The sequence below is a fragment of the Ahaetulla prasina genome, chromosome 1 (genome assembly GCF_028640845.1).
Source record: "Ahaetulla prasina isolate Xishuangbanna chromosome 1, ASM2864084v1, whole genome shotgun sequence".
Lineage (NCBI taxonomy): Eukaryota > Metazoa > Chordata > Lepidosauria > Squamata > Colubridae > Ahaetulla > Ahaetulla prasina.
The window spans coordinates 169,340,729-169,364,658 of record NC_080539.1 but is presented as its reverse complement, the minus strand read 5'-3'; the positions used below and the strand labels follow the sequence as shown (position 1 = coordinate 169,364,658).

General features: G+C 37.7%; 1 protein-coding gene across 11 annotated transcripts in view; it reads right to left on the bottom strand.

Annotated features, from left to right (window-relative positions):
• PLCB4 (phospholipase C beta 4) overlaps window positions 1-23,930 on the bottom strand; it is a 199,234-nt gene that overhangs the window by 39,226 nt on the left and 136,078 nt on the right. For all 11 annotated transcript variants that reach the window (XM_058181410.1, XM_058181322.1, XM_058181351.1 and 8 more), the window contains 13 exons: window positions 22,812-22,893; window positions 22,381-22,481; window positions 21,783-21,840; window positions 14,980-15,088; window positions 13,930-14,140; window positions 12,829-12,922; window positions 11,989-12,068; window positions 11,587-11,671; window positions 7,395-7,485; window positions 5,745-5,840; window positions 4,680-4,780; window positions 3,214-3,249; window positions 377-518 (listed from right to left, as the gene is read on the bottom strand). In XM_058181410.1, coding sequence (XP_058037393.1) covers window positions 377-518; window positions 3,214-3,249; window positions 4,680-4,780; window positions 5,745-5,840; window positions 7,395-7,485; window positions 11,587-11,671; window positions 11,989-12,068; window positions 12,829-12,922; window positions 13,930-14,140; window positions 14,980-15,088; window positions 21,783-21,840; window positions 22,381-22,481; window positions 22,812-22,893 — 1,286 coding nt within the window. The remainder of the gene's footprint in view (window positions 1-376; window positions 519-3,213; window positions 3,250-4,679; window positions 4,781-5,744; window positions 5,841-7,394; window positions 7,486-11,586; window positions 11,672-11,988; window positions 12,069-12,828; window positions 12,923-13,929; window positions 14,141-14,979; window positions 15,089-21,782; window positions 21,841-22,380; window positions 22,482-22,811; window positions 22,894-23,930) is intronic.

Below are 23,930 nucleotides of genomic sequence, written 5' to 3'. Positions count from 1 at the left end.
CGACCATTGCAGCATCCTTATGGTCACATGATTATAATTCAAAAGCTTGGCAACTGATTCATATTTATGACGGTTGTGGTGTCCCAGGGTCATGTGGTCACCTTTTGCGACCTCCTGACAAGCAAAGTCAGTGGGGAAGCCAGATTTGTTTAACAGCCATGTTCCTAACACAACAATGGTGGCAATTCACTTAACAACGGTGGCAAGAAAGGTTGTAAAATGGGGCAAAACTCACTTAACAAATGTTTCACTTGAGCAGCAAAAATTTTGGGCTCAATTGGGGTTATACATTGAGGACTACCTGTAAAAATAACTACTGGTACGGCAATAAGGGAAAAAACCCCCTATTTTTTAAAAAAATCTTTTAAAAAGTTACCTTCTGCTATACTGAAACCTTGAAATTTAACAGGCTGAGCGTAGTTGATCAATGTTGATAAGTACGGGTGTATATTAGTTGTGGCACCTACATATTTATAAGAAGCCATCCATGCTTGTTCATCGTCTGCAGTTATCACGCCCTGAAAGTATATTGAAACAAACACATCCATTGGTGGTAGCATCTCTTGGTTCAAGTGGGAATGATTGGAAAGAAGAGGCACTCAGATGGCATAGAAGAACCCTACTTTATTTTTTTTTTGTCAGTGCATGCACATGTTTACCTGTAATGAAGAAAGATATGGGATGGGTGTCCAAATAAAATATATTGTTGTGTAGGGCAACATTGTTTTTTATTATTATCGGCAACATTTATTATTATGCATCCTTGACATGCTCGATTGGGTAAATAAAGCAAAAAGGAGGAAAAGATGGAGCATAACTCTCAGGAGAAGAAAAGGACAATGTTAACTAATGATGCATTTTTAAAATGCAGATCAGCATTTGATTCAAAGCCAACTTTTAATTTTAATCATGAAGGAAAAAAAAGTGAAGAAACCCCAGAGATATCGAAACAGGTTTAAACTGAAATGTCCTCTGCAATTTTGCCTGTATTTATGCAGCAGGACATTGCTACTTGGGCACATATTCCAGGGAAGCACATGTTTTCCCATAAGACAGAGTTTTCTTCCAGCCAAGAATATGGAATGCTGGCCATTCTTTTCTGGCCCATTCTTTAAGTCTATTACCCCTGGCATCTAATGGCGGCCGCATCTTCTTCTTCTCTTCCTCCCTCTCCTCAGATTAGGAGAAGAATATGGAAAAGTGCAGAAATCATGATCTACTACTTTCCACTTTCCACCAGCTTGAACAAAAAAAAATAGAAGAGCACATGCACTATGCTCTTCTAAGACAGCCTTCTTCAACAAGCTTCTTCAAGTCTCCTTCTGAGAGACTTCAGCTCTCGGTATTCTCCAGATATTTCAGAGATTCTGCATGTATCCGAAGAAGGCTATGTAACAGACTTTTTACCACCAAAATAGTAGAGGAGATTCTGCTTTCACTATCCCAAGAGTTATTACTCTATATTCTGAAGAACAATTGCTGTTGCTTCCTATGATAATGAAAGAGGACATTTTCTCCATTCATGAAAGTATAGCTGGATTTACATAGCAGAACTCCGAACAATGGGTAGAATGGGTATAAGCAAGATATTGACACAGCAAGAAGAGAAGCTGTATCAATGTCTTGCTTATATTACAGATAAATTATAATATAATATACAACCTTCATATCTCGGCTTACAAGACAGTTGCATTCACAGAATTTTAGCAACTCGCAAATGTAACCTTACAGGGGTTTGCATAAGTATTTGCAGACATTATGAAATAAACCAGGAAGGGTTGATACTCTTGCATATGCAAGAGGCGATGTAACTTGACATGATTTTTTTTTTAATCATGCAAGGAATGAGAGAAACTCAGATGATGGGCGCTGATTTCCTCATATGAATCAGTAGGTCTGAAACCAATTGACTGATCCCTCAATGTTAGTAGCCAGCAATAAATAAACAAACAAACAAACAAACAAACAAACAAACAAACAAACAGAAGGCAATCTCCATGGACAACTTTAATTTTGTAATATAGATGGGCAACTATATAAATTTAATCATCAATAAAAACTATTAACTTGCCCATTTCATAATTCAAAGATGGAAACAATCTGGAAGCTTTTTCACAATAAATGTTATACGGAATATGTTAACATATTCCATGATGAATTCTACCCCTTAAGTTCTTCAGATAAAGATAGTTTTAAGCAGCAACAATTCTGTCTCCATTCACTGTCCTTCCCCCAATTATAATTTTTATAGTCTAAAGTTTTCCTACCTTTCCCTAATAAAATACCAATTCAAAAAAATGTCATAAAGTTGCTATTGAATATTTTTATAGTTGCCCAGAGATAATAAATGAGTAGCAAATGAGAACTCTATCCTATGTCAGAAGAATAATTACATATATGTGATATTTTTATTGCAAGGGAAAAGATAGTGATCAAAGCTCATAAAACAAACTGAAATCTGTTCATCAGCCCATATTCTTCTAGACAGGGGAATATACAATGAAAAAAAACAAGCTTTCATATTTTTTATATCACAGTTTTTCCAGATAATTCTCCTGGTGTCTGCATGTCTTTATGTCCCTTGAAATGATACAAATCCAGGCCATGGAAGGTCAGTGTTTTCGTACAAAACAAGGACAATAATGCTGGCCTATTGCTAGGCCAGTTAAAGGATGCCAGAGTTGTAAACTCAACTGCCTCTGTAAAAGAGGTACCGCTCCATAAAAGAGGGGAAGAAATAGTCTGTAGGCCCAGGAGTCAAAATATTGGAAGAGAAGACAAATATGGAGAAGAGGAATGGGGGAAAAAAAGAGATCCAAGTGAAGCATTTTCAGAAGAACATTTCACATGCAATCCCAGCCAAAGAAAAGGAAAATAATGCGAAAGTAGAAGGGAACATGTATAAATGAAAGGGGAGCCGGACTGACTGATTGCTGTATTGTCTATGTAGACACTTATATAGCTGAGACACCAAACTCATGCAGGCCTTCCATCATCCAGGAACCTTTTATGTTGGAGTGCAGGTAAAGGCAGGTGTTATGACTTCCTCTACTCTCCAAAGAAAAAGATACTGCAGTACAGCTATTGAATCTTTAATACTAGCCAAATAAAGAAGTAATGATGCAGCGCATTAAAAATACAGTTTACAAAGCAGTTTTATTAAAAACAGAAAACTAAAAATGTAGAAGCTATGAAAAATATCTCATGGGTCACCTTTTTATTGTTTTCTTGTTCAGAATCGTCCACAGCCTATATGGGGAAAAATACAGATATTATCCAAAGTTGTTGCAAAATCCAACACTCAAAACTCAAATGCGGAGAGAGGTATACTTTGGGTAGGTCTATTAAATATATCCTTTCCACTGTTTGTATATAGTTGCCGTTTCTATTCAAAAACAACATGGTTGATAAGATGCCAAAGCGAAGACCTTCTGATCAGAAAGGAGGGGGGAAAAGGGAAGTCCTTGATCTGGAATTATGACGTGGTTGGGAGTCCAGTCTAGATAATGGATACTCCTAGATTTAAAACAAGTGAACTGAAGTTGCTCAGTGCTTATTTTTAAAAGACCTGTTACTGATAGGGGGAAAAATATTGTTTGCTCAGGGAATTACAATGAAGCACATAGTGACTAAATGGAGGGAAATAGCTCATTAAATAACTAGAAACATAATATGACATAAGGGGGTCTTAATTATATCAAAGTTGAAATTCCAAAGGAAACAAAGAAAAAGCAATATTAGAACTTTTGAACCAGCAATCCAAGAGGTTTTGCTTTTTTAAAAAAATGGACAAAAGCCACCTGGCACAAAGCAAATATTCTGCTTGGACAGCTCCCCAGATAAAACCCAGAAAACAACTATATAAAAAGGAAGATGCCAGAATTCCAGCAGGAGCAAAGTTATAAAATAGTTCAGAATTAAAAATGTTTCCCTGGGTGAGCAGAATTTGATGTTAGAATACTGTTAACAAAGAGAAGAAAACAATATTAGATATCCCATGGAATGTTCTGTTAATAAAGATAATCTCTGGTCCTTAGATGGAAGAGGAAGCTGTCCCAGTCTCAGACAGCATTATTACTTCTTTCTTCCAATCTTCTATATAGTCTCCTACTATTATTTCAAATTTGGCCCTTTAGATCGTTTCTTTCGCTATTTTTCAGACACTTGCTTTTTAGGGTCTAGGATAACTTTCCACAGCCAACTTTCCATGGTCAACTCACCATGGGCCAACTCATCACCACCAACTCGCCAAAGCTGAGTGGTCCCATTTCATGCTTTTTACTACTCCCAGTATAAGTGAGAAATTATTCAGTACAGGCACTAATTACTCAAGAGACAATAAACTCCTAGCACTTTAGTCCTTTAGCAGTAACTATCAAAGAAAAAAGTCAGGTCTTGTCTTTGTAACTTTAATTCAAATTATATTTATGAAGGCTGTACAATATCTTCTAGGACTGGCATGCAGCCTTTTATTGAAAAAAAACAATAATATGATTTGGGATGCTCTGCCTGATATTTTCTGAGGACTAACTCCTGATATATCAGAATACAATATGGCCTGGATAAATTGTTATTTAAAATTAAGTTCTAAAATGTCATACACATTTTTTTAAACCTACATGTTCACTTGGCTGCCTCTAAACCTTTTAATTAAATATATGTGAAAAAAGCTGTCTTACCTTTTTAATGTGATTAGCTACAGATTCTTTTTGGCTCAGGTCATCTGCAGAAAGCTCACTTCCAAATTTATACTCTGGATGTGCTTCCTCTTCTTGCTCCCCTAGGTAGCAATACAGTACAAAAGGGAATAAAATGATCAAAAAACTACCAAAAAACCAAACCAAGCCGAAAAGTAAATCAAAGATATCAAACCAAAGGCCAACAGAAAGGTTCCTTAACTATTAGCCTTCATTCATTAAGGGAGATCATGCTGCACTTCATGCAAATCCAATGACAGTTAAAGCATGATTTAACCTTCTGTATTAAAGTTCATCCTCTATTTTCTCCTATAGCTCTTCATAAATTAACCACCCATAATTAGTTTTCTAACTGATAGATAACCAAGAGGCAGAAAATAATTCAAGGAGGACAGATGATATACTGTTCACTAAGGGCTTGGCAACTGGATGAATCCCAGTTTAAATTTAATGTTAAATGCTAAATTTAAGTTGTCTCCATTTATAACTTACTTTAAAGCCAATTCACTGCCTTTCATAAACAGTTTCTCTCCCTTCAATCTATCCGCTCTCAACCGATCTAGTTTGAAAACCACTATGTTCCGTTGTAATTTATCAAACCTGAAGCTGAGAAAGGCATCAAGGGCTACAGAAAAAGCTTTGGGAGGCATTGGGATATGATGTCTGTGCTACAAATATTGCCCCTTATTATATACCCTGTACTTCCTGCACATAATCTTAAATTCAGAACCCAAAGATAAATGTACAAGTGACTGCTATAAGAAAACAATAAATATAAGCTGTCAAGTCTAAAGGCTCATTCCAAGGCAGGGGTGGGGAATAATGACTCTTTTATGACTTGTGGACCTTAACTCCCAAAATTCCTGAGCCAGCTATCCTATGCTGGCTCAGGAATTCTGGGAATTGAAATCCATAAGTCATAAAAGAGCTATCGTTCCCCATCTGTTCTAAGGCAACAAATCCAACATGCTATCACCTGATACACTGCAAACTGATATCAGCAAGAGGAACTTAAAAATATGACAAGTAAAAAAAAAATCACTTTACCACTTTCTATCTCCTCTTCATTATCATCTTCCAAGATGCTGACAGGAGCAGCTGTTTCGCCAGCTTCCATCATACTTTTCAAAGTTTCAAGCTGTTCTATTTAAAAGAAACATGTGTACATATCCATACAAAACCTCCCCACAAAATTTTATAATTCAATTATGGAAAATAATTCAGGTAAAACTTGGGCTTGGAAGGATTGCATAAGAGTTGAAGTCCAATGTATTCCTTAACAGGGCATTGGTATACCCTATTATTTCTGAATAAATTTCTCATTACTGGTTATCGGAATGATATTCTCTAATCCAGGGGTCTCCAACCTTGGCCACTTTAAGACTTGAGGACTTGCTTTGCTGGCTGAGGAATTCTGGGAGTTGAAGTCCACAAGTCTTAAAGTGGCCAAGGTTGGAGACCCCTGCTCTAATCCAATTCTTTAACAGTATTAGAAGGTCAATGTTTTCTTACAGGCCTAGAGATACGCTTTCTCTGTGATGGCACCTGCCCTATGGAGCAGCCTTCCCCTAAGAACTGGAAGCTCTTTTGTCCTCCAATAAAGACCTGGCTTTCCCCAAGATGTCAGGCCAAGATGCTAGATGAGTTCAGGATAAGTACGGTTTGTGGTTTGAGATTGTTATTTCAGTTACTGTATTACTGTTACAGTATGTGGTTTGTTTGTTTTTTGCTTTGTTTATGGAAGTTTTAACTTACTGCTCTACATTAACTGGATTTTAGCTAACGAGAGTTATATATGTAAGATGGGCAGGCATATACATTTTAGAAATATATACATACAAATAGGCTACAACAACTTTCCTCCAGAGGAATTGGGATTCTAACTTTCAACCTTGTCAATGAGCATAATGGCCATATTTACTGAAAGCAAAAAAACTTCAATACATCTAGTGATAGTAAGGTAAAAGCAAAAACTTTGAATCTAAAATGTAGGATTCTCTAGAACAGTGACGGCTAGCCTTTTTGCCATCGCGTGCCAAAAGCAGGGGGAATGTAGGGGGATTGCACGCGTGCGTGCCCACATCTGTAATTCAATGTGCCCTTCCCCCCCATGCATGCGCATGTGCCCCCCACGCTCTCCCCGGTTTTGACACACAATGGCATGGTGGGCCCAGTAGGCCCATTTTTTTGCCCTCCCCAGGTTCCTGACGCTTTCTAGGAGTCTGGGGAGGGTGAAAACGGACTTCCTCATCTCCTCTACTAGAGGCCGGAAATGGCCCGTTTCTCAACTTCCGGTGGGACCGGAAGGCCTGAAAATCAGCTGGCCAGCGCACTCATGCACGCTGGAGCTGAGCTAGGGCAACGCTCGCGTACCTACAGATATGGCTCTGGGTGCCATCTATGGCACCCATACCATAGATTTGCCATTACGGCTCTAGAAGATGCCCTTCAAGACTTCACAAAGAGTTTGCAAGGTAGTATAAGTGCTATTATTAGGAAACAATGGAGGTTACCAGCACACAATTTAAGCAAATAGGTGCTTTTTCATTTAGACCAAAGGTCTTCAAACTTGGCAGCTTTAAGAGTTGTGGACTTCAACTCCCAGAATTCTGGGAGTTGAAGTCCACAAGTCTTAAAGCTGTCAAGTTTGAAGACCTCTGATTTAGACACTAGGTGTTTTAAATGCATTTTACTTACTTTTTTCCACCTCTGGTTTCAACCTTTTATTTTTAATAAGAATCTTTTTTCTCAGATCATTTGGGGCGGGCAAGGGCCTTCCTGGTTCGAGCTGAAAGGCAAAAAGGGCATAATTAGGAAATACACTCACCGCTGCTTTTTGTTCCTGCTTTCCTCACAATTATTATGGTGGTGGCAATTATGCACACACGCAGACACCTAAAGGAAGAACAGTTCTTTGTGACAAGCAGAACACCTGTTACAAATACATTTGTTGTGTCTCGCCCAATCTCACCACAGCTGGGGCCTGCTTATCTGCTTCCAAACACGGAGGAATGTTCTAGTATGCCTCCCGGCCCCAGCCCTGGCTCCATGCCCAGACAGGCTGAAGAGGAGGAAATATCTCCAGCCCCCAGCTCTGGCTCCATGCCCAGGCAAACGGAGCAACTAGACCCCTCCCCCTCCTCCACAGCATGTGAGCCTGAGGGAGGTCTATTGCCAACAGCTGCTGACTGGAGTGACCCTCGCGTCAGAAGACTTGATAGGCGGAGGCAACAGAAGGAAGGGAGGGGCAGGCCTGGATAAGTGCTGAGTCATGGAGCCACACCCCATGGCCTATATAAAGGATCTGCTTTCTGGCATTCTCTGAATCAGGCAAAGTCTAAACATATCTTGCTGAAGTCACTTTCTGATCTCCTGCCTGCCCTGAGGACTTTGCTAGGACTTTGGCAGAGCTGCAGAGGCAAGCCTGATTCGGATTTCCCTGACCCGGCCGTCAGCGGAGGAGTGGGACACGACAACATTCCTCCCTTTAAAACTGGGTACTGTAAGACAACTAGGAAATTATCTTCTTGCATTTGACAACTTAGGTTATTATGCCTCAGGTCTCATGTACACCCTAGTACTGTGATGGAAAACCTATGGCACGGGTGCCAGAGGTGGTACGCAGTGCCCTCTCTGATGGCATGTGAGCCGTCACCCAAGTTCAGCTCTGTTGCGCATGTGTGTGCACCTCCCGTTGGCAAGCTAGTCTTCGGGTCTTTGCCACACATGCACGGGGGGCGGGGGCGTGCGGGGGCCCCACATGCAAATGCATGGAGTGTAGGGCACATGTGTGGGGGCATGCACATTGCATTTTTGGGGTTCAGGCGCATTCATGCATATTTATCCGCAGGCACACACGCTTTGGGCATTCAATCCAGAAAAGGTTAGCCATAACTGCCCTAGTAGTTTTCCAAATGACAAACTAAAATAAAACTGCTTTGAATTTAAAATGCCTCTAGGAAGCAGTGGTCATAAGCAGGTTTTGCTAGCCTTTAATATGCTTTGACTGATCCACTCTACAAATTCTACAACAATGCATTGCAATATCGAGTTCTGTACGGCTCCAGATTAAGTCGTCGTTCCCTCTGTATTCCTATTGTGACCCAGGCCCAAGTAGGTGATAGGAAACTCAGTCAGTGTAAAAGCAAACAAACTTTATTAGAACAGCTGAGAATTAACTCATTCTCAATGCAGTAATTTAGTCCAACTAAATTAAAGGAAATTCCTCCCAATACAATTCCTCAGTCCTATCACCAACCTTGGTCCAATTAGGCAAACTGCCAAAGGCCTTCCTTGGCAAAAGTTCAGAAGACACCAATAAGAAACAAATGCAACAAGACAAAGCTATCAACGTTGTTTTCCGGCGAAGAGCACAAACACCTTTGCTGGTCTTTTAAGCCTTATGGGAGGGGCCAATCAACTCTTGGCCCTACTCCCAAACCGTCTTCTTTGCTTTAGCTGCTCTTGCCTTCTGGCAGCTGTTCTCATGCTTGCATTAGGAACAGGCTCCTCCTGTTCCTCTGCCTCACTACTGTCAGCCTCTGGAGGCTCTGGAGTCCCCACATCACTCCCCGATGGCCCTGGCCCCACCTCTGCCTCCGACGCAGAGCCCTCATCCGGGCCTTCCTCAGCCTTCAGGAATGGCCCATGTTCTTCCTCAGCCTCATCGCTGTCTGATTCCATTGCCAGCTCCGTAGGCTGCTGGCAGACTACAAGAAGTCCATTCCATTTCCTTTCCTTCCCACTTCACTGGGCTTCTCCAACACTTGTTCCTCCTCCTGAATTTTTTATAGCAAGTTTTCTTGCACTTTTGCAAATTTTGTGCTTCTTCCAATGAAGCTTTTGCCTCATTTTAGCTTATATATTCATGGCAAACATGGACAGGGTAAATATAGAATATTACAGGCGGTCCTTGATTTACAACAGTTTGTTTAGTCACCGTTGAAAAAAGTGACTTATGACCATTTTTCACACTTGCGACCATTGCAGCATCCCCGCAACCATGTGATCAAAATTTGGATGCTTGACAACTGACTCACATTTATGACAGTTGCATATGAACAGCTTTTGTGACCCCCTGACAAGCAAAGTCAATGGGGAAGCCAGATTCACTTAATTTTGTTACAAATTTAACAACTGCAATGATTCACTTAACAACTCTGGGGGCCTCTGGTGGCTCAACGGACTAAGTCTGTCTGTTATTAACATAGCTGCTTGCAATTACTGCAAGTTCAAGTCCCACCAGGCCCAAGGTTGACTCAGCCTTCCATCCTTTATAAGGTAGGTAAAATGAGGACCCAGATTGTTGGGGGCAATAAAAGTTGACTTTGTATATAAATATACAAATGGATGAAGACTACTGACTTACACATTGTAAGCCACCCTGAGTCTTCGGAGAAGGGCAGGATATAAGTTCAAATAAAAATAAATAAATAAATAAATAAAAAACTGTGGTAGAAAGGTCATTAAATGGACAAAATTCACTTAACAAATGTCGCACTTAACAACATAAATTTTGGGCTCAGTTGTGGTTGTAAGTTGAGGACTACCTGTATACCTTACCCATATTGCATCTCAATAAAGGAGGACTATCCCAGGACATATAGTTTACTTAGAATACTGGGATTTTTTTTGGATTAGGTTGCATCCAGTCTTGGCTAAGTGCCAGAGATTTTAGCATTTAAGTGTCATGTGGATCAAGCACAGGTACTACCATAAATGAACACTTAAAGAGGTAAAGATATGGCATTTTTTGCTGTTTATTTTAACTGAATGTCTTAGAAAAATGTGTGTGAACATGTGTAAACATATTAAGCAACTGGATGAATAAAACTGCATATATGAGGCAAAATCTGCAGAAATAACCATATTTTTCAGACTATAAGACGCACCTAGACTTAGAGGAAGAAAACAAGAAAACAAAATAGTTTTTGGCCTCCGTGTGTCCCTTTACGCCCTCCCCTCCCCCAGAAGCACTTTGCAGGCCACAAACAGCCCCATTTTTGGCCACCTGAATCCTCTGTGCCTCCTGTTTTCGCTCTCCCCAGCTTCCAGAAGCACTTTGTAAAGGCCCTTTTTTGGCCTGCAGAGTGCTTCTGGGAGCTGAGGAGGGCAAAAAGGGGGTGTGCAGAAGGCTCAATAGACCAAAAACAGGCCCATATTTGGTCTATAAGATGCACAGACATTTCCTCCCATTTTGGGGTGGGTGGGTGGGGGAAGTGGTCTTATAGTCCGAAAAATACAGTATATTTTAAATGAAATTTGCCTTTTGCACAAACTTCTTTCTAAAAAATTGCAAAGCATTGCAAAAACAGAACAGAACACTTTTAAGATGGGAAAAGTGAGAAACTTAGAAAAATCAAACTACAAAGATTTACTGAGGCCTATGAGAAAGGATACATTTACAATAACTACCAGTGAAAACATACATACAGAGGACATGTTTTCCCTCTCCCCTCCCCATCAAAACCATCAAACTGTGTTTTGAGCATTACACAGGAAGAGATAGTGTGCTTTAAAATACCACTGATAATTGGAAAACACATGTAAAAATAAGTATTCCCTGAAGCACTTCTTTATAAAGCAGGAAGGCAAGAGCTTCTATAAATATCTAGGAATGATGAGTTTCAGATATGAAATGCTGACAAAGCAAAGGAGTTTGGGTTATGAAACAGCAGATGTTACCTGTAATCTGATTAAGAAACTGAGCTCTAGAAAAATATGTGAGGACACTGAAGTGGCAAAAAAAAACCCCCACCAGCAATAGAATTCAAAGTCTCTCTCATGCCAAATGGTATGTTACCTAGTCACTATGAGTGCATCACTCTTACCATCAAATTTCCAAACATTTCCACAAGAATACTTAAGCATAACAGTTGGGGACTCTTACTGGATGTGCTTCTAGTGGCTGCTTTAAGAGAAGATCTCCAAAAATATCTTCACAGTATTTTGACATTTTGTATTGTTGATATTTGCTGGAAAAGAAATATTGTTAATCAAAAATATAAAACTGAACAGAAACTGAAATATGTAATGTCTTTCAAGTGCATTAGATTGTTATTACATTACCGTTTAAAACAGTTATATGTTTTATACAGTTTCAGTTATATGGTAAAACAAGTTACACATAACCTTTGTAATGGGAGAAAAATTTTAAGAGTGAGTTCAAATTTATCAGCGACTAGAATTACTTAATTAGTAATTGTGTTCCTACTTTGAACTTTAACATAAATTCCCTTTTGCTACACCAATTAAATACAGTATGAAATATCTTTACCACTTCATAACATACCTGCAGTGATTTTCAAAGGACAAGATGACAGGATACTCAGATGTCACAAAGGCTGTTTCCTTAATGGCTTGAATCACATCCTTTAAAAATACAGCAAAATAGTTTTGTGTACATTACAAAATAAATTCAGCTGCGTTCTTGAGTGTACCAAAAAACAGGAGAAATGCCTCATTCAATATGGATATACATATATAGTACACATGTTCACAGAGAAAGTAAGAGCTTAATCTTTTCGCTGGGGCTCAGCATCATAAAAACTAAATGTCATGTTTCACAAAATTCTTCAAATTTTTGAATGTGGTTGAGGTATGGTGTTCAGGACAGTCCTGTCATTAGGCCAAGTAAAGCAGCCATCTCAGATAAAAGATGCCAGAAGACAATGGTGGATCTCCCAAAGCTTTACTGAGCTTTCACACCAATTTTGGCTTTAATGCCTGCCTTCTGCTACATAAGCAATTGTTGTTCTCAAATACAGTAGGGAAGTTGAAATAAGTGTCAAGAGGCAAGACATCTTAATATTCAATATGAAATATGGAGAGGGATGATGATGGCATGTCACTAATGTTTTGATCCATATTGGCCAATCTAGACCAAATATTCCTTATTCGTAGAAGGCGTTTTTTATCTTCCCTTTTCATTGATAAGCAAGAATAATATTAAACCTAACAGAATCATAATGAATTTTATACTGTAGAACAAATAATATTTCAAACATGAGCAATGCGATCATGGGGGAGCGAGAGATTTAGCTTAGGTTTAAAATAAAATAGTGAAGAGCATGTTTGCAGCTGACTCTGTGGCAAATATACAAGAAAAAAAAATCACATAGGAACTGGTTACTTTGAACAGAATGTCTGTACACATGGCCTTTCCATGTGTTATTATTGGTTCTTGATCTTCCCCTTTTCCATCCCAGCAGTCAAGTTCGATACACCTAGAAGTCAAAGAGAAAGAAAAATGGAACACAGTAGTCACAACAGTCAAGTCATAAAGAACAATATAGTTCTACTCAAATTATTGGTAAGTACTCATTTTAAATATGCTATAGCAGTGATGGCTAACCTTTCTGCCATCACATACCAGGAGCGGCGGGGGGGATGGGGGGGTCACGCACGCACCTGCCCACACCCATAATTCTGTGCACCCTGCCCCCGCCCATGTGCGTGTGACCCCCCCCTCGCCCCGCTCCTGGCACGTGATGGCACGGTAGGCCCGTTTTTCTCTCTCCTCAAGCTTTCAGAGCCTTTCTAGTAATCAGGGGAGGGTGAAAACGGCCTTCCCCACCACCACCACTCCCGGAGGCCAAAAACAGCCCATTTGCCAACTTCCGGTCGAGCTCACGTACCCACCGATATGGCTACGCGTGCCACCTGTGGCATGTGTGCCATAAGTTCGCCATCACGGTGCTATAGTTTTGCACATCATCTGAAAGAAAGGGATTAAGAAATGGAAATCTATTTTCTTAGCTGGATTTGCAATTTCATCAGATTTAATTTGCAGGTAATTAAAATAGTTTATATGTACCAAAATGAAATACATGTGACTTCAGTGTAATTTATTATTTGCTGGTAACCTATAATCAAAGGAGCCAGCATTCAGATTGTTTTTTAAGAAACCTAATCCTTATTGTGCTGTTTGTCCCATAATTTCTTTCAAGATATTGAGATATATTTCTAGAAATCCTATTAATAGGTTTTCAACATATATATATATATATATATATATACACACACTTCATCGAAACGTCGCCAAGACACTTCCAATTTTACGCGGGAGAAAACTCGAATAACCAAAGACCTACATACAAACACCCGCGAAAACCTCAGAAAACAAATATATATATATGCAACATATATGCATGCAGATTCCCTCAATCATCAAATCTGATGGCAAATTAAATTTACTGAATTAGAGTTTTAGCCTCTCTTAAGCACATCTCACCTGCATCCAGCCAAGAGGACTTGTCTGTACATCTCCACTGATGACTTTCCACCAAACTGCCTTCCTGTGAGATATGTGTTGTGGGAAGAGCTAATAAAATAGTGAGCCAGAGGTTGTTCCATCTCTTGATAGAGCTCTAAACGGTCTAGGAAGACAGGGGCATTCTCATCTGACATTAAGTACCGGCAAAACCCATCACTTGACATGACACCTGAAATGAACAATACACAATGTTAGAATAAAGGCTCCTAGTTCATTCCCTTAATCTGAGATAGCAATTTGATGAAGAAGACAAGTGGAGGGTTTCTTGATTCCTGATTGTGTTATGAAGGGTATCCAGCTTTTCCTAGAAATAGAACCAGAGTTACTCAAAGACAGTTTGCTCATTTAAAGAGGCAGGATACATACAGGAAGTTCCAGGATTATGGAACAAACCAGTCCATCTCCATTTGCCTCTATTTTTAAGGAAAAGCCCCCTAGCCAAGAAATGTTTGATCAGTTATAGAAATAAAAGACACTTTGGTAATCAAATCAATTTATCCTTCTGCTTAGAGTGTTATCTGCAATAGAAGACAAAACTATTGGTTAGGATCACAAGCCATTTAGGACTTTAAAGATTACAACCAGACCAGCACTTTAAATGGAGATCGGAAATACAGTATACTGACAGTCAGTGCAAACAGCAAAACAATAGCCTAACTGAATGCCTCACAGACTCTTAAAAGATGGACAAAGTATATTGGTGTTTTTCAATCTTGGCAACTTTAAGACATGTGGCTGGTTGGGGGATTGAAGTCCACACATTTTAAAGTTGCCAACACTGAAAAACCCTGAAGTATAGCTCTTGGACTCATACATCATTCTACAGTGCTTTACAACACTCTCTGAGCAGTTTGCTGTAATCAGCATATTGCCCCAACAATCTGGGTCCTCATTTTACAATGTAATCTACAATGAAACAAAAATTAAGATGGCCTATGTACAGAGTAGCTGACAACAAGCAACTGGACATTTTAACAGAAATGATTGACATCCACCTCTTCTTTTTACCTTTCTTTTTCAAATCTTCATCTGGTTCATATATTTCAATTATCTGCATCGCTCTTTTTGGATCAAAGAATGGAAATAAAATTTCATTCAGCCGAGGATCTCGTTGATGCTAAGGTAAGAAAAAACAAGACTGATGAAAATTACTACATGCTGCCTTGCTTCTACAAATCTTTCATCAATGCAAGTAATATTCAGGAGGGGCTTGCTTTTAAAGTCAATTAGACTTCTAATTTTTTTTTCTTGATCTTTTTTTTTAAATCTACATTTTTACAAGCAAATTATTTTTATTTCATGTTCTGTATAATTCTGTGCTCTAATGGTATGCTAGTATAAATGACTACAATGACTACAAATGTTCACAAAAAAACAAATTCATGCAATAAGAATCATTTATCTACATTACTGCCCACATCATAATTCATTAATAAAATACTCCATATCTCAGCCTTGAACTAAAATGCTTTTGAAATTCCCACATTTGGGTAATTATGGATTAAAATATGACTATTCATATATGAAGGGGAAATGTGTAAAGAAAGGAAAGTGAAATTGTACAGGACAGGTGGCAATGAATGTTTAAAGAATTCTTGGCATTCAATAAATAGGTTCAGTTAATTTACTTCTAAACTAATAAGAGCACAGAAACTTGGAACTATGGGTATATATCACCAATATTTATCACTCCTGTCTGAATAAAAAATGATGTGTCTTATATAACAATAAACAAATTCTTCTGTTAAAGATTATACCCTTTATTGTTTAAAATACCTGACTCAAAATCAATTTCTATATTACTTAGTAACTGACAGATAATGGTCCTATTTATTTATTTATAAAATTCATTGGCTGCCCATCTTACCACAGGAGAACTCTGGGAAGCTTACAATCATAAATGATATCTCTATCTCCATCTCCATTTCTATACCTATATCTCTATCTCATCTATATACACAAGAGAGAGAGAGAGACAAAACAAATAAATTAAAACAAACCAAACATTATGATCTAATTAAAAATGAGGAGGGGCAGATTGGGGAGGAGGTGGGATCTGTTGTTAGTCGATCAATCACTTTTTGAAATTAGTGAAATACTCTAAACAACTGGTGACCTGCTGGGTCATCCTTTCAGAGATATTTCCTTACCAGATTTCCTCAATGCCTTCAACAATAAAAAAACATCTAATCTACTGCCTTCATTGGAAAATTTGAGATACATTCAGACAGGCATCTGTCTTTAAAATAGCCCATGTTGAATGGTCTATGTTCAATGACATTTTGTATTATGTCATAGAACTGTTTTATAAAATTTGCCAAAGTTCAATTCCATGGGACTCGTGGGTCCCAGATCTGGACACATTCTGTAAATTAGCCCATTTGAGATACCTTGGTTCAAAAATTGTTGCTCTGTGATTATTTTGTCCATTTAAAGCAGCGATTCTCAACCTGTAGGTCGGGACCCCGTTGGGGGTCGAATGACGATTTGCCAGGGGTCGCCTAAGACCATCGGAAATATGGGAAGTATACTTGCGAGTTGAAGAATCGCGCTCCAATAGTTGACTCCACAAGCCAGCTGCAGACTCTTCAAATCGCTAGCCGAATTCGGCTTCAGGCACGATGAATTAAAAAAGAGAGAAATCTTTGCTCTGATGTCTCCCTCTCAAGCCAGCTGCAATCACTCCCAATCGCTAGCCTAATCTGGCTTCAGGCGCGATAAACTTAATAGGGGACGAGTCTCTGCTTTAATGCCTCCGTCCTCAAGGCAATCGCAAGCAGTTCAGATCGCTAGCCAATACGGCTTCAGGTGCGATAAATTCAAAACAAAAATAATTTTATTGTTGGGGTCGCCACATCATGGGGAATTGTATTAAAGGGGTCGCTACATCGTGGGGAATTGTATTAAAGGGGTCACAGCACTATAAAGATTGAGAACCACTGATTTAAAGGATATGGACAAATAACAAAGGTTATTTGTTACTACTATATAGATCAGGGGTCTCCAACCTTGGCAACTTTAAGCCTGGCAGACTTCAAGCTTTGCTGGCTGGGGAATTCTGGGAGTTGAAGTCCACCAGGCTTAATTGCCAAAGTTGGAGACCTCTGATATAGATTGTCACCGCCCTTATTCTTTTTTGTTTTAATATTTAAAACAATTTCATAAATCCTTGTTATATGTAACATATTTAAATAAGAGTAAAATATTTTTTTTTATTTTTTATTTTTTTATTTTTTTTGTTTACATTTATACCCCGCCCTTCTCCGAAGACTCAGGGCGGCTTACAATGTATAGGGCAATAGTCTCATTCTATTTGTATATATTTACAAAGTCAACTTATTGCCCCCCCAACAATCTGGGTCCTCATTTTACCTACCTTATAAAGGATGGAAGGCTGAGTCAACCTTGGGCCGGGCTCGAACCTGCAGTAATTGCAGGCTTTGTGTTCTTAATAACAGGCCTTACCAGGCAGAGCTAAACCGGCCCTTAATATGTTGTTACCACATTCATCATAGTAATAAATACCTTCCATTCATTAAATATTTGTTTCCATTTTACTAAATTCTAGATCAGTTCATCATTCATCATTTAGTTTATGGGAGTTGAGATTCCTTTTGTTCAAGTAGCATCTAAAGGGATCCAAATGGCCACAGCCCTATCAGCATTTAGATCTGAGTGTCGTCTCTGGCATTTTGGCCACGCAACTGAGTAACATGCCCATTGATTGACTTTTTAAATTATTTTTTTGTGATTGGAATGATTTTTGTGACCCTGGACATTTATTGTTTGGATTTTTTTCTTGTATGTTTTAATTTTTGTACACCCACCCAGATTCACTGCCATGAGATGGGCAGCTATACAGTTTGGATGGATGGATGGATGGATGGATGGATGGATGGATGGATGGATGGAAGGAAGGAAGGAAGGAAGGAAGGAAGGAAGGAAGGAAGGAAGGAAGGAAGGAAGGAAGATAATCTACCAGAACTTCAGATTGAAGCAGCTTCCTAAGTAATGAAATATGAGCAGACTCAAAATTGTTCTTACCAACCTAGGCTTGCCTCAGGGAATTTCTAGACAGGATGAGAATTTGTCTAGATTGGAAACAACTGTAACTTTTTACACTTTTCTATAAATGCTTTTTTGAACAACTATAACTTTTGAGTTCAAAAGAGGAAGGGTGGCAAAAGTGTCAAAGAAATTATCCTTCCTGGTTTCTGGGAGAGTAAAAGTGAAAGAAGGGAAGGGTATTTTCAGACGTGTAAGATTCTGTTTAACTTGCAAATCTATTCTGTAACCTTATAATAAAGATAAAACCAGTACTTCTTAGTTGTGTTTCTGGTCTACAACTACCTCACAAGATTAACAGAAACTACATTCTGTTACCTTCCGCTCAGCCCAATCCTAATCAAACATACTCACAAACAAGTCTGATTCAGTCCTTTCCTAAAATACTAGTCAAGCTTCAGATTAAATGCTAAAAAGAAGTTGTACAACAGAAAAGTTATGTAGTAGAGTGTTCTACAGTTCCTGCTTGATCTGCTGTTATAAATAACATAAATACAAATGCAAGCAAAATAAATCCTTCTGTGCAGATAAGCCTTTCATTGGGGACTTAAAAATAAAGAGATTTAAAGATGGAATATAGAGCCTCCTATGTTGTCAGACAACACTTTTTTCCTTGCCAATATGCTACATGGAACTTCTAAATTTCTAAAATATTCTGGGCATTTTCTGTAACATCTAGCAATAGCCAATGTTAAACAAATAAATGACTTTTCTTTCTACTGAAAACATTCTTTGTCTGCTCCCATACTATTAAAAATGCAATCACATATTGCAAATCATAATCTCTTAATCTATGCTCCAAATACTGTAAATGTATACTAGATGAACTGTTTTAATTTAATTCACTGTACTGGATAATTATACTAAAACTAGTCAGCTGTTTAATAGGCAACCTAAAACTAATGAAATATAAAAGCTGTTAGAAGCAAGCATTATTTAATGCAAGCATTATTGAAAAAGAGGATGCAACTTCACAATCCAACCACAAAACCATATTCTCCAACATGTACAGTGAATAGCTTTGCAACGTGTGTTTCAGTGCAACATCCAAAATCAGTGGCAAAACAAAGAAGGTGGTTTCAGTACATATTAACAATCTACCTGCTCTTTACATTATATATGAAGTCTTAATATACTATTTCAAATTACCAATGCAGAATTATAGAGAAGAAAGGTGGAATCAAAATACATGGAAACAATTCCCCCAAATTTCTCTTTCTCTTGGATTCTTATAGTGTCATATTTGAACAATCTTTCTACTCCTCAAATTTAAACTGCATCAGTTCTGATGGATCAAATGGAAAGTCTATATAAAGGTCAGCGCGTTTTCTCAGTTATGGTCAAAAAAGTATTTTTGAGTTCTGCAACTCTTAGGATCAGCAACTGAGATATCAGAGGCTGACTTTTAGTCATTATACTAAGGAATAAAGCTTATTCCTGGCATAGCATGATATATGAAATTTACTTCATTTAGTAATTGTGTGTGCCCTTATATACCGTATATACTCGAGTATAAGCCGAGTTTTTCAGCATGTTTTTTGTGCTGAAAAACGTCCCCTCGGCTTATACTCGAGTATATACGGCTTATACTCGAGTTTGTTTTTTTTTCTTTTTTTCACACGGAGCAAACTTGGCGGGCTTTTGCATTAGCGCGGGGAAGCCCTGCCGGTGCAGTGAGAGGGCGGGGCGGGGGAGCCGCCAGCCTTCTCGGCTGAGGGAGGGAGGGTTTCCCCGACCGGTAGCTGCCTCATTTCCCACCCTCGGCTTATACTCGAGTCCCCAGTTTACCCCAGTTTTTTGGGGTAAAATTGGGGACCTCGGCTTATACTCGGATCGGCTTATATTCGAGTATATACGGTATTTGCAATTAAATAAAAATTTCACTATGAGTTGTTCAACAAGTCATAATCAGAAATCATGTCTAATATAATACATGAACTAAGAGCTGTAGTCATATCTCATAGTACTAATGCAAATCCTTCATGCATTTTAATAATTCACTCTGAAAGATAGTGACCATCTCTACATTTATGGTAATGAATTCCATAAGTTGCTATACGTTGTTTTCTTTTGTCATCGCTAATGACCAGTCTGGTTAGATATATGAATTTATGAATCTCATTTCTTGATGATCCATTCCTAAAATTGCTAGTAAGGCACTAGTACAAAGACAAATAAACATTAGATCATTTCCTAATAAAAATTATGCAACTGGGCCAAAAAATTGCAGAGAAAATGAGAGATGCAGAAGTTTAGTCATTTTCCTATCAGAAGGCAAAAGCTGGTAATAGCGTAGCAAAGAAATTTCTCAATTCACCTTTAATGAAAACAACCAATTTGCTGACATATTTGTACAGGTAATTCTTGTTTAGCAACCACAACTGGGACTGGCAATTTGGTTGTTATGTGAAGCAGTTGCTAAGCGAAACAGTAACTTATTATCTTACTTCAGCTTTCTTTGTTTTATAGATTTACAAAGGATGTATATGCAAGAATTAGTTGCAAAGCTACTTTTTCATCACTGTGAAAAATTTCATCACAATTTGAACAGTTGCTGTATGAAGCAGTACAACAGGAAAATTTAACCAATACTACCAAGAGCAAAATATAGTTTTTTGCTAATTGCTATCATGCTTTTTTGTCTTCTGGAGGTTTCTCTTTCCCTTTCTTAAGGTAAGCATTTTACAAAAATACAAACCTCAAAACTGATATTTTGAAAAAATTAAATTTGCTGCTGAAGATTTTCCTATTTTAGTGTGGGAGAGACTTGTAAGCAAGAGTGGATGGTCTCCTCAGAGTAACCCCATGACAGACAAAAATACGATCAACTACATCAGAATAGTATTATAAACTGGCTATTATGAAATAATTCTTTTCTGTCACCAAATGAGAGGAACTTGGAAAGGAAAAAAGGCAGAAAGCATTTGTTGATAGTGGCATGAATCCTTACCAATGCTGATTTCTTAAATTTCATCCCCAGGAAAGAAACCTTAAGGAGGTTTATTGACTTACTTTGCACTGTCAAGGAACACTGAAGAAATATCTAATCAAGCCAATTGAGACAACTGGTTTACACACATTATTCAAAATACGAACAATGTTGCTTGTACAATCTACGGGACTAAATAAAGAAATACTGAACGTCAACCGTTTAATAAAAAGAATTATAAAATCTTACCACAAAGAATTCTCCATTGAGTATCTAATTTTAAAAATACTGTGTATTTTGGTATCGCGTAGAAAGCATATCTAAAATCTAAGGAACTTCATACTATTGACATACTACCTACAATAGAAATGCAAGCATTCTGTAGACAGCCATGTCATATGTGTAAACCTTAGAAAAACAACAATCAAAATGAAACATTCTAGATACTACAGAGAGAAGCCCAATTTCCCTGCCACCACCTCCTCAATATTTAGAAGGACTAAATTCCTAAAAAATGAAAAAGATTTCAAATCATTTGGTTAAGACAACATATGAAATAGAAACAAAACAACCACACACAGAGCATCTACACAATACAGCAAATAATCAATGCAAGCATGTTGCAAAGCCAACAAAAAGAGAACAGGAGAATGCATCAAGTTGGAGCTGATTTTTGCACCTGCAGTCTTGCCAAAACGGAAAGACCAGCAGATCAGAAGCACAGCGAATGATAGCATGGATCATGCAATGATATGACTGGGAGAAGCAAGCCACTGCAGACAGACTTGTAAGGTAGTTAATGTATGAAAAAGCTTACTTCATTTAGAAAGCTCACTAATTGGTCTACCGTTAAATAATCTGTTTTGTCTCCATTGCTGAAAAGAAATTTATTAGAAAAAAATGTAAGTTTTCATGTAAGATCCTACAGCAGGTATGATTTACATGTTGACATTTTTTTATATTCCCAACATTGATCTAATATTCTTTAACAGACCTAAGCTGCATTTTCAAAATCAGCACTAATAAGTGATATTGACTATGCTTGCTACAAAATAGCTCCTTCTCTCTATGCCCCCGATTTAACAGATTAAAGAAAGAAGCAATTCAACATGTAAGTCTTCCACATTAATAACTTAGTGCATGAAACTTCAGATGTTAAGACTTTTTTAACCTAATTAGTTCATATATTGTGTTAGTAACCTTATAATAGCAAGTTAATATTATAGGTTAGTAAAGCCAATTTAAAAACGAAAGTGTTTCTTTAAATCAGAAGATCCTGAAAACCTGTATCGGAACATTGAGTTAAACCTTTGGAGAAAATAATTGACTTGAATAATTGATAGAAACACTACACAATAGCATTATCTTCAGATTAAGTAATATTAAAATTAAGTTTATTATGTAGCGTAACTTACATTTTTCTAAAAAGCTCCTCTATATCGGTACGAGGACATATCTTCTGGGTTAGTTCATAAAACTTCTCAAAAGTAAAAGCTGAAGGCTCTATTTCATCATTCTGAAAGTAAAATAAACTTAATATGTACCGGATTGGATAAGAACTGACTTGAATGGAAGAATTTATAATATATTCATTATGGATGGAAGCAAATAATTTAATGTTATTTGACTAAAAAAATAATCTGGAAATAGTTCTGTATAACTGTAACAATAATTACATTATTTTATGTGTGTAGTATATAGCTACTGCATTAAAATATTCTAATTATAATTGTTAACAATGGACAAATTTGAAGTGATACTGAATAATCAACTGTAACCATTAACTGTTTTAGGCTTATAACACCCATCTTGAAACCCTTAATTCTTGAAAATTAAATTTAAATACCTTTCCACTGGGAAGACCCAATTCTTTAAGTGCCTGAAATATCACTTTTTCAGTTTTACCTGACGCAAACGTTCTGGTAATGCTAGAAAAAAAAAGGAGAATTAAATTATTTCAAAACTTTGGCAATCTCATAATCAGAGCTGCACCACATGTCCTCTACTGAGATGACAATAGATCATTAATGACTTTCTGTATTTACAGTGCAAAGTATTTCTTCAAGAACATTACATTTTTATATGGATAAATAAACAATTCCATCACCTAATTTTCACATCCATTACCATATATCTAATGTGTAGTTTTGAGTGAGTGTGAACCAGGGATAACAAGAGAAGATATTAATATAGAAAGCTATACCTACATAGGTTAGATATAATAAGGGATTAAATCCAAAGATATTATGAGAAAGTTGAAGTTTGAGAAAAGACTATCATTTGAATCTTGTGTCCTCACACAAAGGTTTGTAATGGAGTTTCTGATTTAGTAGCTGAAGGCTGGGAGACTGTTGTCACTTACCCTTCTGAAAGAAAGCTGAAAAACAAAGCTTTCAAGCATCCTTCATGATTCTTTGGTTAATTATTTCCACATTTTGGTTTTAGTGTAAATTAAATATTTCCTTTTGTTGTTGTTTTCTCAAACTTTGACAACTGCTGTCACAGCATGTTCTTTCTCTCTGTTTTTGTGTTTTCATACAGTCTTTACTTCTCTAGAGAAATCCCCGCTGATCAAGAATTATATCATGAACACAGGAGTGTTGTATGCAGAATTTTTAGTCAACCATTGCAAATATGGGTGTGATCTAAGAAACCTTCTCACATTGTGTTCTAAACTTAATCCTTGGCCAATCTCACTTCAAATTTCTTTCAACATGAATAAATGCTTTCTCAACTTTTTTTTGAAGAGTCAAGTTTTGACTCTAAAAGATTTTTACAGTGATGCCCCTTCTCCATACAGTTCAGAACTTGTTCTCTTTTTTATGTACACTAGAATAAACAGATAATCTAGTCCACTGATACTGAATGTGTGGTCTAATGATAACAATGGTAGTTGTTTGCTTTAGCCTGGGCAGAGCCTGGTTGCTGCTTAAGCCCTGTTCCACTTTGAGCAACAGTGGTCAAC